We start from the raw sequence: 16,453 nt of genomic DNA on the forward strand, positions 1-16,453 counted from the left end.
CTAAATTGATTCAGTTGCTCAATTTTTTAAACAAGTGCACATATGATTTCCCTCTCCCTTTTCATTTTAAGTTAGGTTCTGCTTAGTTTAGCAGGGTGAAGCCCCAATCCATAAGAAAAATATGTGCCAGGGAAAATTCACCCTTCTGAGGTGAAGCCCCTTGCTCTGAAGAGCCAAACCAAGAGGGAAGAGTGAGATGGGTGAGGTGCCTCCATCTCTTATCCTTCAGGAGAATGACCAGGTGCCAGGGAATAATACAGGTCCCTCTGGGTTGGAAATTTGACTCTGGTCACATGGGGTGCAGTTCTGGCTCATGCTCCTGAAGGCCAGAGTCCTTGGTGGCACTGCGGAATAGTGGAGCAAGCATGGTCTTTAACTGCACGTAGGCATAGGTTTACATCCTACAAAATCTGGCTCTGCCTCTTACTAGCAGTGTGACCTCAAACACCTCAGTTTCATTGCACCTGTGTGCTGAATATGAATATATTATCTCAAACCTCGCAACAGCCCAGCAAGATGACCATTGCCATTTTACATATGAGAAAACTGAGTCTCAGGGAGGTTAAATAAATCATGAAAAATCTCAAAATGAGCTAGGATCTGGATCCATCTGGCTCCAAGGCCATTGCTCTTTCTAGTGTACCAAATTGCCTATCCTCCCAGGCTCCCCTAGATTTGCATAAGCTCCCTAAGCAGTTTCTCTACGTCTCCTCTAGTTTGCTTGCCTAAACAAATTGAAAAATGAACTTGGATTCCCTAAACGTGACACAGCAAAGTAGAAGGTAAAATCTGCTAACACTGGCCAGGGATGAAAAGCTGCTTTGTATAATTCAGAGCAGGTAAATGGCCAAAATAACTGAGGGTTGAATGTACACGCACTTGAGTTAGGGCAGATCACTCACTCACTATCCTATTCCCAGATCTCCTCTAATAAGCGATCACTTATTCATAATAATCTAGAGAAATATTTTCCATAAAGATATCATGGGAGGCCGGGTGCGGTGGCTCACGCCTGTAATCCCAGCACTTTGGGAGGCAGAGGCGGGTGGACCACAAGGTCAAGAGATCGAGACCATCCTGGCCAACATGGTGAAACCCCGTCTCTATTGAAAGTATAAAATTAGCTGGGCGTGGTGGTGGGTGCCTGTAGTCCCAGCTACTCGGGAGACTGAGGCAGGAGAATCGCTTGAACCCAGGAGGTGGAGGTTGCAGTGAGCTGAGATCACGCCATTGCACTCCAGCCTGGGTGACAGAGCAAGACGCCATCTCAAAAAAAAAAAAAAAAAAGATATCTTGGGTACCTAACATAAAGATATGATAAATGCTTGAGGTAATGGATGCCCCAATTACCCTGATTTGATCATTATACATTGTATACCTGTATCAAAATGTGACATGTACCCCATAAATATATACAACTATTATGTACCCATAATAATTAAAATTAAAATTTTAACTAAAAGATAGCATGAATTAGCAGGTCTAATCAATGCTACTTACTTCTCTCCCTGAAACTTTGTGTTTGAACTGATTAGCCGTGTGAACATGGGTGGGCTACTTGACCTTTCTGGGCCTGTTTTTCCCTACCTGTATAAAGGAGATAATGTTATTACTTAGCTTGCAGGGTTGTTATGAGAATAAAACGGGCATATGGAGAGCACTTACAAGCTGGTAGTTTGTGCTATATACACGTTAAATAACCTAATTTTATCTTTACCCACTGTGGATCACATTTTCTTCTATGACATTCTGACCAAAACAAGTCAGCCTTAGGTGCCTAGCTAGGCAGATGGCTATTTCACTTTCTGTGCCTTGGTATTTGTAGGGTATTAGGTGTGCTCTCTGATGCTTCCAATTCCATTTTTAGAGATATATACCTTTGGCTTGTCTCTGTTCATGTACAGATGTTCTGGGGAAGATCTCTTATTAGTGACCCATTACGTATCTCTGATCAGTCTCATAGAGAAAGCATATCACTTCTCTCTTGCAGCGCACGTTGATAGGAAGTTGAGAGAACAGAAATGGAAGTTTGTTCTTTCTTCCATGCTTAGTTCGAGCCTAATTCCATGGTCCAATTCCCCCTGGGCAGAGTTTTATGGTTGTTCCTAACTAGAGACATGCTTGGCTCCATAGCCATGTGTTTGGGGAGCAAGCACTGTAACTGTGTGTGTGCAAGTGTGTGTGTGTGTTACACAAGTCTACTCACATGTTTTAAATTAGGTTACTGATATTTGAAGGACAAACTTTTTTAGATATGAGAGATTTATGTTATATTTCATTGCCTTCCCCCTCCAAAGATGAAAAAAGTAATTACAGTATGAGTGGGGGATATGGCCAATAGGATGGATGGTCCTCCCCCCAACAGATGCATGTATGTCAGTTGGCGACAGTTTGAGGCTCTCCATTTGACATCTTCTCTCATGCAGAAAGCATAACTGCAACCCTTCTAGCAACAGGCTGGCAGCTCTGCTTTCCCAGATGCTCCCATGGATGTCACGCCACCTGATGCTTTGGCTCAGCGAACCCTGCAAGCAGCTCAGCTTTGCTCCTAACTTGCGATGAGGGCGTTTGTTATCTCAGGTTGCCCTGGCAGCTATTGCTTTCCAACCTATACTGAAGTCCTGCTGGAGGTTTGTCTTGGGATAAGTGCTGTCTGCATGTGGGTGGCTTGACTTTCTGGGAGTGAACATTTCCAGCCCCTGAGGGGGCTGCAGACAAGTGCTGTTGTCAATAAAACACTCATGAAGTGGATGTGTTGAAGTCTGTGGTGTGTGTGGATGTGAAATCTCAGAATTTCTGCTAAGCAGATCTTTCTTGTTTCCAGGGTTCTCACAGTGTGCCAACTCAGGCTAGCAGCCGTCCAGGGGACTTTCTGGATTCATTTCTCTCCAGAGTCCTCACATAGCAGATCTCCAACTGCTGTGCAGGTGAGGACATACCTGACCTTGCCCTCAGGAAGCAGAGTCAGAGATGTTCTTCTAAAGGCCAAAGGAGCTTTTCCTATCCTAGAGGCATTTTTATTCTACATTCTAGTAGATCTTTTCCATCTCTAATCACTAACAAATGAGACAACTCTGCAAGACAAATGGGAAAACATTTTAAACAAAGACAAAAAACTTTGCCATAAAATCACACAAAATCAATTTACGTTACTCACTTGGTCAAGTTTTTGTTTTTATCTGGGGCTCACTTTGTCATTCTTCATTTCTCTTCCCTCTATAAATCACTGAAAAGGGTAAGGAAGGGAAGCAGTAAAAGATGCATTCAATATGCAGACATTTTCTTAAAAAGCACCAGTGTCTGAGATTTTATGTGTATGTTGATTTGAAATGCTATTTTTGCAGCACTTCACGGCAAGTAAACATGAAACTATGACAACTGACAAAGTGTTCAAACTGATCAGCAGTTTCTAACCAGAGCAATCTCTCTCCTGCTTCACCAAATGAACCCTCCCAGAGTCTCTTTAATCCCAGACCACTGGTTCAAAACAAAAGAACTTTCCTTTTCACCCCTAGGCCAACTTGCTGTGCTCCTCAGGGAACTCCAAAATTTTAATGACTCGGGGAGTTTTATATGGAAAACATAAACCTGTTTAGCTGCTAAGTATGTCACAGAGAGGAAACTTCCTCAAAGTTGCCCAGGATGTACAGGTGACACTGAAACATGTTGGGTCCTAAAGATGAAGGAACACCCCCAGCCCCTGCTCATGGTGTGACGTCAGGCACAAACCCCTCCCATCTATCTACCTCTTGTTAGAGCCCCTATCACCTCAAATAGGTTTTTTTTTTCCTTTCCCTTCCAACTTGCATCAAATTTCCAGCATTGAAATAGCTTTCTTGAATTAAAGCCATGCTTTTTGTACCTTAGCATGCATCAGAAGCACTTTGAGGGCTTGTTAAAACAAAGAAGGCTGGGCCCTAGCCCCAGAATTTCTGATTCAATAGGTCTGTGGAAGAGTCTGAAAAATTGCATTTCTAAGAGGTTCCCAGCTGATGCTGATACTTTTGGCACCAGGACCACACTTAGAGAATCAATGAGGAAGTGTATTATGAGGACCAAGGTTAAAATGCAAATGTTTTCGTTAGAAGTAGCACATTAAAATGTTAATAATTGGTACATAATGTGATATGAGCCTAAACTGAATATGAATTAACAACTACCATTTATTAAGTAGTTGTTATGAGCCTATTATTGTGTCCAATAATTTACATTCTCATTTAATCCTGATTTTCTTTTATGAGGGATTATTATTTACTCTAATTTTCAGATGAGGAAACCTAGGCTTAGAGAGAATTTACACAACTTGACTAAGAGCAAGTGATGGTGGCAGGATTTGAATCCAGATCTCTCTTAAAAAGCCTGTTTATGGCCGGTGCGGTGGCTCACGCCTGTAATCTCAGCACTTCGGGAGGCCAAGGCAGGTGGATCACATGAGTCTAGGAGTTCAAGACCAGCCTGGCCAACATAGTGAAACCCCATCTCTGCTAAAAATACAAAAATTAGCCAGGTGTGGTGGCGCACATCTGTAATCCCAGCTACTAAAGTGGCTGAGGTGCGAGAATCGCTTGAATCCCAGAGGTGGAGGTTGCAGTGAGCTGAGATTGCACCACCGCACTCCAGCCTGGATGACAGAGCAAAACTCCATCTCAAAAAAAAAAAAAAAAAAGTTTGAAAAGCTTTAGGATACTCCAAGAGTCAAAGAAAACCCAAAGAAAACCTTAGACCAGCAAGATTCCCATGGCTCCCCTCAGCATATCCAGAGGCTCCAATGTCAGCCCAGGGACCTGATTGGACTTGCTCTGTGTTTGGGGAGGGGAAATGCTGAAATTGAAGACAGCAATTTAGAATTTCCCCCTAGATATAATGACTTCCATATGACCTTAGAAACCCTCAAATAATCTGGCTTACTCTTGTTTTTTGAGGGCCTTGCAGGATTTTTTTTTTTTTTTTTTAGAGAGATGGCGTTGAGGGCAGGGGGGCTCTCGCTATGTTGCCAAGGTCGGCCTCAAACCCCTGGGCTCAAGTGATTCTCTACCACAGCCTCCTGAATAGTTGGGACTACAGGTGTGTGACACTGTATCTGGCTCCTACAGGATTTCTACAAATATCTACTTCAAGAGAGTGGCAGATTTCAGGCTAAAGACTGAGCCCTGGCTAAGGAAGGGAATGGTGAAGATAAGCTGAAGCCTAGAAGGACAGAAAAGAGGACATTAGTGATCTAAAGCAGTGCTCCTGAAACTTCATGTGTATCAAAATCACCTGGGAACCTGATGGAACTATAGAGGCACTTCACTAGGTCAGGACCTGGGCCTCTGCATTCATAATTAACTGTCCAGGAGATTCTAATACACAGCAGAGTTTAAGAGCAGTACCTAAGCAGTGCTACTCAAACTTGAATACATGCACGAATCACCTGGGGATTTAGTAGGTCAGGATGGGGCCCAAGACTGTACATTTCTAAAAAACTCTCTGGTGATGCTGGTGTCTCACTCTGTCACCCAGGCTGGAGCGCAGTGGTGCTATCATAGCTCACTGCAGCCTTGAACTCCCAGGCTCAAGCAATCTTCTCACCTCACCCTCCCAAGTAGCTGGGACTACAGGGGAACTACAGGCACATGCCACCATGCCTGACTACTTTATTTACACTTTGTAGAGACAAGGTCTCGTTTTGTTGGCCAGGCTGGTCTCCAACTGCTGGGCTCAAGCAATCCTGCTTTGGTCTCCCAAAGTGCTGAGATTACAGGTGTGAGCCACCATGCCTGCTCTCCTTGCCACCCCACCTTTTGTGTTTTTTGTTAAAACATAGACATTCTTTCTTTTCAAACGTTTGTAAATTTCTTTTTACATTTTTAAATTTTTATTTTTTTTGTTTTTATTTGAAACCCTTCCTTTAACAAAATCATAGGCAAGGCCAATATATCATACACCACTCCTCTCCCCTGGGGACCTAGGACACTTCTACCACACCTCTATGTCTCAGGGAGATACTGATTAAAGAATGCAGACCTAGGTCCATGTACCTTTCACTGAAGACCAGGGTTTATGGTCTCTACTACTTTGGGAGACTTTTTTATAATTAGAAGTGTCCTCACAGTTTGTTTTCAGTAAGCCAAGTCTGTTCCTTTTTGTAGTCATAGAAAACAAAAACTCTTGAAAAATTAATAAGGATTGTGCTTATTTCAGACCTGCAGGTGGGACAGGAATTGAAAAGTGTGTATCCTGCTGTGCTCAGAGAAGCAATAGACTGGGAGAGGAAGGGAGCCCAGGCAGAGAACAGGGAGTGGAGACTCTAGACCCAGTTCCTGCCAGTGGAAGGGGGTGTGGGTGGGGAGCCGGCCCCAACTGGAAGGCTGTCCAGTGGGGTTTACGGGCAGGAAGGCTTCATTTACACTCACACCATTCGAAATCAGCCATGTCTGAATGGGGAGGGGTGGGGTGGGGGTGGGCGGGAGAGAAGTTCTGTAGTTTGGGGTTGATAATATTCCCAGGGGATTTTTTCCTAAGGCCCCAGACCAAGCTGTCCCCTAAAAGGCTGTGGCAAGGACTCCTCATGAGGCAGCATACACTGCTTACTGGGTCAACACTCATGGCTCCATTTGCTCATCTCCACTGCCCTGCCAAGAGTCATCTCTGTGGGGGCAACCAAAATAGCCTAGACAAGATCATCCCTGAGCAAAACCAAGGAGGCAGTGAGGGTTCTCTTTATTCCAACTGCCCTTTCAGCACCCTCTCTCTCCACGGGGTATACCCACTCATGCAAACCAGGAGCAAACATCGTAGCTCTCTGCAGGCCGTTAACAGATTCTCTCTAACTCCTGGCTACTCCATGTGTGGTCAGACCAGCAGCCTCGGCATCGCCAGCATCACCTGGACCTTATGGAAATACGGAGTCTCAGACGCTTCCTACACCGACCAAATCAGAATCTGGCTTTAACGAGGCCCCAGGTGATGTGTGTGCACAATAAAGTTTGAGAAGCACGGCTCTAAAGTAGCAGTTCTTAGCCTTGGCTATACTTCAGAATCACCTGAAGAGCTTTTACAACTCCTGATGCCCAGCTCTCACCCCAGACCCATTAAATCAAACTTTCTGGGGACAGAACCAGACATCAGTTAATTTTAAGCTCTCCAGGTGACTCCAGTGTACAGCTGAGCTGGGAATCACTTTCTGAAGTGTGAGGGATGAAGCCGCTGCCCCTCCCAAAACTATTTACATTTTCCTGTAGGATCCTAGAATACTAAAAAGACTTCAGAATTCAAAGAAATTCATCTCAACTGGTGGAATCTCAGAGGAGGCACTATAATGGGGAGAAAAAGTTATGGGATAAGAGAGCAGGAGCCCCTTGTATCAAAGAAGGAAAGCATTTGCTTTCTAATTGAAAAGTCAGCTGACTTCATTAAGTAACCCCAAAATGGAGCAACAAAAATCCTCTTCTATTTTATCCATGAGAAAAATGACTTACCCATTCCAAGTGTACTTCCAGAGCAAGTTACTGTAATAAAAACACAAGCATTTAAAATAAAATCTATTCATTTATGTATTTAAGATAGTGAAGATTTAACTTAAGAAAGAATAAAAGGAAAGTAAACCAAAAAACGAACAAGAACGAACTTGGGTGATAAGAGAAGGAGATACCACTAGCAGTATGACCTGGGCAAGTCACTTTACTGTGCCTCAATTTATCTGAAAAGCAGTAAGAATAAGCATACCAAGCTCAGCTGGGCGCAGTGGCTCACACCTGTAATCCCAGCACTTTGGGAGGCCCAGGTGGGCAGATACCTGAGGTCAGGAGCTCAAGACCGGCCTGGCCAACATGGTGAAACCCCCATCTCTACCAAAAAATACAAAAATTAGCCGGGCGTGGTGGTTGTGCACACCTGTAATCCCAGCTACTCAGGAGGCTGAGGAGGAGAATCACTTGAACCTGGGAAGCGGAGTTTGCAGTGAGCTGAGATCGCGCCATTGCACTCCAGCCTGGGTGACAGAGCAAGGCTCCATCTCAAAAAAAAAAAAAAAAAAAAAAAAAAAAGAACGCCAAGCTGATAGGTTTGTTGTAAGGACTGAGTTAATATATGTAAACCCCTTAGAACAGTGCCTGGCACATGGCATTCAATAACCATTAGTCGTTATTGTCATTTACAATATTGTCCTGATTATCAGAATAAGACATCACTGATACTGCAAACAAACAAAACCAAAAAACATCTCCCAAATGTATGGCTTTTACCAGGGACACTGAGCAAAGGAGGATTTCCTAACTTGAGTCTAGATACCTAATGTTACTAAGCTGAAATGGCTACAGGCTTGAGATGGCATCCCATCAAAGAACTTGAGTTCTAACTCACAAGGACTTCTGGTGGCTAACCAGCCCTCAGAGGAATGACTCTCTAAGGGTGAAATTGTGGGCATGGAGCAGGAGAAAGAACAAAAGACTTCCATCACTCACTTAGCTGTATGATCATAGGTGCATAAATTCATTGATTCATTCTTTTTTAAATTTAAAATATATCAGGCAACAGTTACGTGCTACGTACTGGGAGTCAAATAGATAATCATTTATTAGGAGAAAAACACACATTCAATTCACAGTAATATGTTGCAGTACAGATAAGGGTGCTGTGGGGTCATAAAGGAGGGAGAGAGAGAGGGCTAACTCCGCTTATGATAATTGGAGAAGGCTTCACAGACAAGGAAAATTGGGGCCAGTAGAGTTCTCTCGGTGGAAGTGGGGTGGAATTCCGGGCAAAGAGAAGAGCACTGCAGTAGCTCCAGAACATGACATAGAATAGGAGGTGTGTGTGGCAGAAGCAGGCACGCGTGAATGATGCCAGATGCCTAGACTAGAGAATAGAGTCCTCTCAGGACGGATGTTGTGGAATGAGCCTAGAATTTCTCTGTTCGGGCTGGGCACAGTGGCTTATGCCTGTAATCTCAGCTCTTTGGGAGGCTGCGGCAAGAGGATTGCTTGAGCCCGGGAGTTCAAGACCAGCCTGGGCAACAAAGCAAGACCTTGTCTCTACAAAAAAATTTTAAAAATTAGCCAAGCATGGTGGGGCATGCCTATAGTCCCAGCTACTTGGGAGGCTGAGGCAGGAGGATTGCTTGAGCCCAGGAGGTCAAGGCTGCAGTGAGCTGTGATTGCACCACTGAACTCTAGCCTGGATGAAAAAGCAAGACCCTTTCTCAATAAAAAACAAACAAAAAAACCCCACAAAAAACCAATTTCTCTGTCCAGTACAGTGGACACTGAAGTAGCTATTGAACATGTGGCTAGTTTGAACTAAATGTACTATAAGTACAAAAGACACACCAGATTTGAAAGACAGTATGAAAAATGTACAAAATATCTATTAATAATTTTTATATTGATTAGATGTTGAAATGATAATATTTTGGATATATTGGGTTAACTAAAATATATTATGAAATTAATTTCACCTCTTTTTACTTTTTTAATATGGCTACTAGAAAATTTAATTTTTCATGCATGGTGCATATTAAATTTCTATTGAACAGTGCAGGTATAAGTAGACAGGGGACAGATTATAAGGGACTATGAACACCATGCCCAGAGGATTGAATGTTATCTTATGCGGAAATGGAAAAGTTTTGAAGATGTGGCAGCATAAAAGTAACACAATTGGACCAGTGTCCTGGAATGATAACTCTGGTAACATTACAGAGGCTGGAGTGAGGACAGGGAGATGGGACTGGTGCAGTAGTCTAGGGGAGAGGTGGTGAGGGCCTGAGGCATAGCAGTAGCCGTGGGAATGAAGAGAAGACTCGGGATTTAGGAACCATCATGAAGGTGACCAGGACGAGAATTCGAGATTACTTAGATATGGAGGGTGAGGGAGACAGAAGCTGACTCCAGGGTTTTTAGCTAATGTACCTGAAACACGGACGATGGGAGGAAGATCAGAAACAGCAGAGGATCAGGAGTTCCTTTTGCCCCTGAGGGGTTTGAAATGCCTGGGCACCTCCAGGTGGAGGTATAAAATTTGAATATGGACTTAGGGGTCAGGAGAAGAGAAGAGTTGTAGATAGAGATTTGGGAGCCTCTGAGCTTCAGTTTTCTCATTTATAAAGTGGAGATAATGAAATATGTTGAGCCTATAGCATAGCATATTTTGAGCATTCGATGAGATTTGTGATATGAAACCACTGGATAAATTATAAAATATTATGCAGTTATGATGCAGTATTGTTATTGAGCTGTAGACTCATCTTCCTAAGAGCTCATCCTGACTCCAGGAACCTATTCCTGTCCCTTCCCATAGGACTATGCTTTGGGCCAGCTTGTCCTGTGGACCAAATAATGGAAAAACAAGGAATCAGAGCATGACAGCCAGGGACAATGAGAACAGCCCCTTGGGAGGAACTGTCCTCCTTCCATCACCAAGGGCCATCCTGAACCTCCTGTCACCTACATATCATTCAAAATTTTAGATTCTGGCTATCAGTAAGGGCTTGTGAGCCAATATTTATTCTTTTTTTCTGTGTTCACCTGCAAAATTCTAGGGCTTCATCATCTCTTTTCTTCTAGGAATACATGAAAAATATATGACTGTGCCCTGGGCAAGGTAGCAGAAGGTGCTGGAACACAGAGCGGAGAATTGCTAATGTTTTCCTGCCAGCTCTGGTGAGATGGTAGTTGCTGACAGCCATGCTTTGTGATCACAGACTGTCTGCCCACTCATATTGCCAAGCCTAGCTTGTGATTTATAAATTCATTTTTTCTGATCCTCTAACTTTTCCTCAGCCATAATTCTCAGTCTGTGCAAATAAAAGTTCAAGTTTCCTAATTTCCAACATCCCAGGATGTCTATCATTATCAGCAAGACTATGCTAAAAAATCTATCCCTAAATCTCAAAGCAGAAAATTATCTTAAATTTGCTTTACTAGTTAAGCAGCAAGCATCTAGTCCTTTTTAGGAAGGGGAAGAGTGGGACAGAGAAGATAATCTCTAAATTAAATAAAGCATCACAATTCCAAAGAATCTCGGGGTCTTCCACAGCCAGAATCTGCCTGTGCTGTGTAGAAATTTTATACCCTCGACTGGGTGCAGTGGTTCATGCCTGTAATCCCAGCACTTTGGGAGGCTGAGGCAGGCGATCACCTGAGGTCAGGAGTTCATGACCAGCCTGGCCAATATGCTGAAGCCCCGTCTCTACAAAAATACAAAAATTACTCAGGCATGATGCCGGGTGCCTGTAATGGCAGCTACTTGGGAGGCTGAGGCAGGAGAATCGCTTGACCCCGGGAGGCGGAGGTTGCAGTGAGCCAAGATCGTGCCATTGCACTCCAGCCTGGGCGACAGAGTGAGACTCTGTCTCAAAAAAAAAAAAAAAAAAAAAGAAAGAAATTTTATACCCTCTGTGCCCTTCATACATAGTAAATAAGTTTGATTGCATCTTAATTCACAGATATGAGTTCAGGGTTAGTTTTAGATAAACTGTCATAATTTGCTTTACCTGAATATATTTTTTTTGGACAGAAAGTAAGCTTCAATCCTGTTTCAGCAACTGGTGAGACCATCACAGTGTATACATCCCCACAGGGTATCTCAGTGACATCACAGAAACTGAGGCCAGCACTCGGGGTGCACGTGAAAATGCCTTTGGAGCCATAGAGGTCAGTGCTGTAATTGGCAGAGCCCCTGGAGGCTTGCCAGTAGATCCGGATGCCATTAGGGCCCAGCCTATATAATTTCACACCCAAAGGGCAGCAGGCACCTAGGCAATAAAATAACAAACACAAAATCACTTGTTTTATTCCACCATCATCCAAAAATGGCCTTGATTACTGCAGGGAAAAAATATAAGCAAACTAGTCTAAGTAACAGGATTAATTACTGGTTAGATCAGAGCAAGATTTGAAGGGGTACTCGAGTTATTTCCATGGTGGGCCACATAATCAGAAATCCATAGGTGGCTGGGCATGATGGCTTATGCCTATAATCTGAGTACTTTGGGAGGCCAAGGCAGGAGGATCGCTTAAGCCCAGGAGTTTGAGACCAGCCTAGGCAACATAGGGAGACCCTGACTCTACAAAAAAAAAAAAAAATTAGCCAGTTGTGGTGGTGCACACCTGTGGTCCCCTTGGGAGGATGAGGCAGGAGGATGGCTTAAGGCCAGGAGTTCAAGGCTGCGGTGAGCTATGATTGTGCCACAGCACTCACTCCAGCCTAGGTGACAGAGTGAGATCCTGTCTAAAAAAAAGAAAGAAAAAGAAAGAAAGAAAGACAGACAGAAAGAAAGAAAGAGAAAAGAGAGGGAGGGAGGGAGGGAAAGAAAGAGAGAGAGAGAAAGAGAGAGAGAAATCCATGTGTGAAGGTGGTGTGCAGTATGAATTTTTAATATAGAACAATGGTGAGTCAGAAAGGTCCAAAAATTGGCAGATACATATTGTACATGATTCAAACTGTGAGTCAAAGGCACAGAATCCTTGTCAAGATCCCTCATAATGCCCTAGTTTTATTTGATTTTGGTGGCATTAAACTTAAATATAATTAACTGCATTCAGCCTTAATTGAAGAACCAATTTTGCCGAGATGAGTAGTATGACACTTTAGGTGCAGCCATTTATACAACATGCCAGTGACCAAGTTTGCTGGTCCACGCTTCATCCATGGTAGCTGATTAGTATTTTTTTTTTTTTTTTTTTGGAGACGGAGTCTCGCTCTGTCGCCCAGGCTGGTCGGCTCACTGCAAACTCCGCCTCCCGGGTTCACGCCATTCTCCGGCCTCAGCCTCCCGAGTAGCTGGGACTACAGGCGCCTGCCACCACGCCTGGCTATTTTTTTGTATTTTTAGTAGAGACGGGGTTTCACCGTGTTATCCAGGATGGTCTTGATCTCCTGACCTCGTGATCCGCCTGCCTCGGCCTCCCAAAGTGCTGGGATTACAGGCGTGAGCCACTGCGCCAGGCCGCTGATTAGTATTTTTTTCCTTTTCTAAATACCTTGAGCAAGCCAAACATTAGGTGCCAATAAGGGCATCAAATGGATTCCTTAGTAACTAAGTTAAAGATCCTACTGTATAATTTTTAAAAGTTATTATAATCAGGCTTACTTGATTTATTCTTAAAAGAATAAGCAATGGGTCATATTCTGAGAACTGGATATCAAGGTGAGAACTTAAGCAGTAAATCTAATACAAGATAACGGGTCAAAAGAAAGTACATACCAGCTGACATACGTGCAGCATGTTCTGAATGTTCTCACATTATGATTTATTTTGATTCTCAAAACAACTTCGAAGGAAAATATTACTATTCCTGTCTTTTTCAATGAGGAGACAGAATCAGGGAAGATTAGGCAACACAGCTTATAAGAAGCCATGTCTAATTTTGACTCCCAGTTAAGACTCTTTCTACTACCTGTAGGATGCCAAAATTATATTCCAACTCTTCCATCCCATGCCCCAGGCAGAGGTAACTTATCATTGTACTTTTTCTCCTTAAGCCTAGGAAGCATCCTCACGAGTTTTATCAAAACCGTGTTACAAGCAGCCACTTCAGTGAATTAGAATCATGCAAGAGATTTGGTAACCTTGCACTGCTTTTACCTTCCCCTGCTATTCCCTAATGGTTTGGTCTTTGTGAAGAACAAGGTACAATACTGTCAGTAGACAGATGCCTTTGCTCTCTTAGCCTGTTGAAATAAGAAACCATTGAAGCAGCTGAAGAAGCTTAGAAAAGAGAGGTAGTAGCACAATAATAATGAGAAGAAAAAAATGCAAACCAAACAGAATGTGTGATCTAGCTTTCAGAAAACTCTGCCAGGCTGCGTTACTCTGTGTTGCAAGTAGCTATGTCATATAAAGATACATGGTCCCTTCAGAAAAAGCATAGATGAACATTGTTACTAGGGGAGTTAATTCACCAACTACCAACAGAAGCCTCTGAAGCTTTGAGGTTCTAAGTCAAAGGGAAACTATAACCATTTTAGAAAGTAATCTGAGTTTATAATGCAAACTAGGTGGAGATGCAGCATCTTTTTAAATGAGGAGGAAAGGCTTATGCCTGGATTTATAATAGTCAAGTCCTTACTGCTACTCTAGAGCTAGAGTTCACTTACCAGAGAAATAACTTTGGTAGGAGCAATCCGCAGCCAACCCGGTGGCACTAATTGCTTTTAATGTCACTGTGTAATTGATGCCACATGTGATGCATCCTAGGAGGCAGTGGTTTTGATGAGTGTGACACTTAGACTGTCCAGTGTGTGACTCCAGAACTGCAACATGGGTTTGAGCCACTCTCCCAATAGTCCAGCTCACGTTGATTACTGACTGGGTGATTTGAGTTACTGTCAGACCGGTTGGACAGCATGGCACTTAAATGGGATAAAAGAAAAAGAATTGGAGATTTATTTCCACTGAAGATTATTTGTGAAAAATGATAAAGAATGGTATTTTGCCTGTGTTTCACTCAATATCCTACATTCCCCAACTTCCCATTGTTAATACAAAATTTCCTTTTGTTTATTCCCTCTGATGCGTCATGTAACATTCACTGTATATAGTGGGTACTTTCCCCAAGAATGCACTGCACCAACTGGCTGTTGAAGGTTTCCACCATTTTTTTTTTCAGAATAAGAAAGAAATCCTTTGTTGCCCCCATCTTCAACATTTTTTTTTTTTTTTTTTTGAGAAGGAGATGGAGTCTCGCTCTGTTGCCAGTCTGGAGTGCAGTCAACCTCCACCTCCTGGGTTCAAGCGATTCTTCTGCCTCAGCCTCCTGAGTAGCTGGGACTACAGGTGCGTGCCACCATGCCCAGCTAATTTTTGTATTTTCAGTAGAGATGGGGTTTCACCATCTCTGTTGGCCAGGATGGTCTCGATCTCTTGACCTCATGATCTGCCTGCCTCAGCCTCCCAAAGTGCTGGGATTACAGGCATGAGCCACCATGCCCAGCCCATCTTCAACAATTCTAACTGCAAATTTCAAAGTAACGGTTGCATTCACTTCTCCCAACAGAACATTTCATAGCATTAGCAATTAAGTATAATTTGCCTTTCTTGAAAATTTCATAGTACATCACTGATATAAAAGCTTGATTTCTTAGCTGTCTAAAATACCACAGCCATCTTGACTTTTCAGGGACCCATTACCCAAATATAGGATACCTAACATCTTCACGTATGCAGTATTTTGTATGGTCTCTATCTTACTGCTGGCTTCTTTTTTTAGGTATTTCAACTTTTATAGTCCAAAGTGCCATCTATCACTGTATATAAGAAAAACTAATGTCCACAGGCTTGAAGTGATTTGCCACGTTTCATTCATACACAATGCTATGCTGTAATAATAGTTTTCTTTTATGGAGCTCTTGCTGTGCATCAGGCACTATGCTAAGTGCTTTGCAGCATTAGTCAACTTAATACTCATAGCCACCCTATAAGGCCATTATCTCCCTTTTACCTATCAGGAAATTGAAAGTCAGAAAGCTTTTTTTTTTTTTTTGTGACGGAATCTCGCTCTATTGCCCAGGCTGAAGCGCAGTGGCATGATCTCGGCTCACTGCAAGCTCCGCTTGCTGGGTTCACGCCATTCTCCTGCCTCAGCCTGCTGAGTAGCCAGGACTATAGGTGCCCACCACCCCACCTAGCTAATTTTTTGTGTTTTTAGTAGAGACGGGGTTTCACCGTGTTAGCCAGGATGGTCTCGACCTCCTGACCTCGTGATCTGCCTGCCTCGGCCTCCCAAAGTGCTGGGATTACAGGTGTGAGCCACCATGTCGGCCAGAAAGCATTTTTTAAAGAGAAATATTTGAAAGGGCTGAGCCAAAGAAATAAGTAACAACCCAGCTCATTTGGCTACTCATTTGTTAGCTGTTTCGATAGATTATATCATAGGGGAATATGAATTCAAATAAATGTTTTGCAGAATGAGTAAGTATTCCTTCTCTGATGCCAGTGAATGGATATACTAGTCTTGAGGATATTTTTACAGAACTTGTAAAATATTGAAAATTTTATTGTCTATGACCGGGACTCTTTGAAACATCTCTGAGTTTAATGTATTTCTGTTGCACTGAGGGTAGATTAAATAAGGAAGTTCATGTCTTGAAACACTTCCTAAGGACCCCACTGAAGTCAACATTCAGGCTGGTGGTTGCTACATACCTGTTTCCAGGGGCACACTGTAGCTGGGCAGGCTCCGTCCTGCCTGTGTTTCGGCCACAGCAGTGACAGAGAACACTGAGCCACAGGGCAAGCCCCGCATGGTACAGGACTCTCCTGTGCTGCTGCACTGATACAGTCCTTTCTCCCCTTGGGCAGTCACCGTGTAAGTAGCGTCATCATTAGTGGATCGCCAGTGCACATTAATCATGGAGAATGCATCCCTTGAAACATTTTTTATTTCAGGACTGCAAGGAGCTAAGACATTTTAGAGTATTAATTGAAACAGCATGAGTCAAAAATATCACATGTGCCATTTGGTCTAAAATT

At 43.1% G+C, this 16,453-nt stretch overlaps 1 protein-coding gene across 2 annotated transcripts in view; it reads right to left on the bottom strand.

Moving 5' to 3' along the window:
* Positions 1 to 1,877: 1,877 nt before the first annotated feature.
* FNDC7 (fibronectin type III domain containing 7) overlaps positions 1,878 to 16,453 on the bottom strand; it is a 33,919-nt gene continuing 19,343 nt past the window's right edge. For both annotated transcript variants that reach the window (XM_054668305.2, XM_016923674.3), the window contains exons 8-13: positions 16,127 to 16,381; positions 14,080 to 14,334; positions 11,474 to 11,734; positions 7,461 to 7,490; positions 3,158 to 3,226; positions 1,878 to 3,074 (exon numbers count right to left, since the gene is read on the bottom strand). In XM_054668305.2, coding sequence (XP_054524280.1) covers positions 3,195 to 3,226; positions 7,461 to 7,490; positions 11,474 to 11,734; positions 14,080 to 14,334; positions 16,127 to 16,381 — 833 coding nt within the window. In that variant the 3' untranslated portion in view covers positions 1,878 to 3,074; positions 3,158 to 3,194. The remainder of the gene's footprint in view (positions 3,075 to 3,157; positions 3,227 to 7,460; positions 7,491 to 11,473; positions 11,735 to 14,079; positions 14,335 to 16,126; positions 16,382 to 16,453) is intronic.

This window comes from Pan troglodytes, chromosome 1 (assembly GCF_028858775.2).
Source record: "Pan troglodytes isolate AG18354 chromosome 1, NHGRI_mPanTro3-v2.0_pri, whole genome shotgun sequence".
Taxonomy (NCBI): Eukaryota; Metazoa; Chordata; class Mammalia; order Primates; family Hominidae; genus Pan; species Pan troglodytes.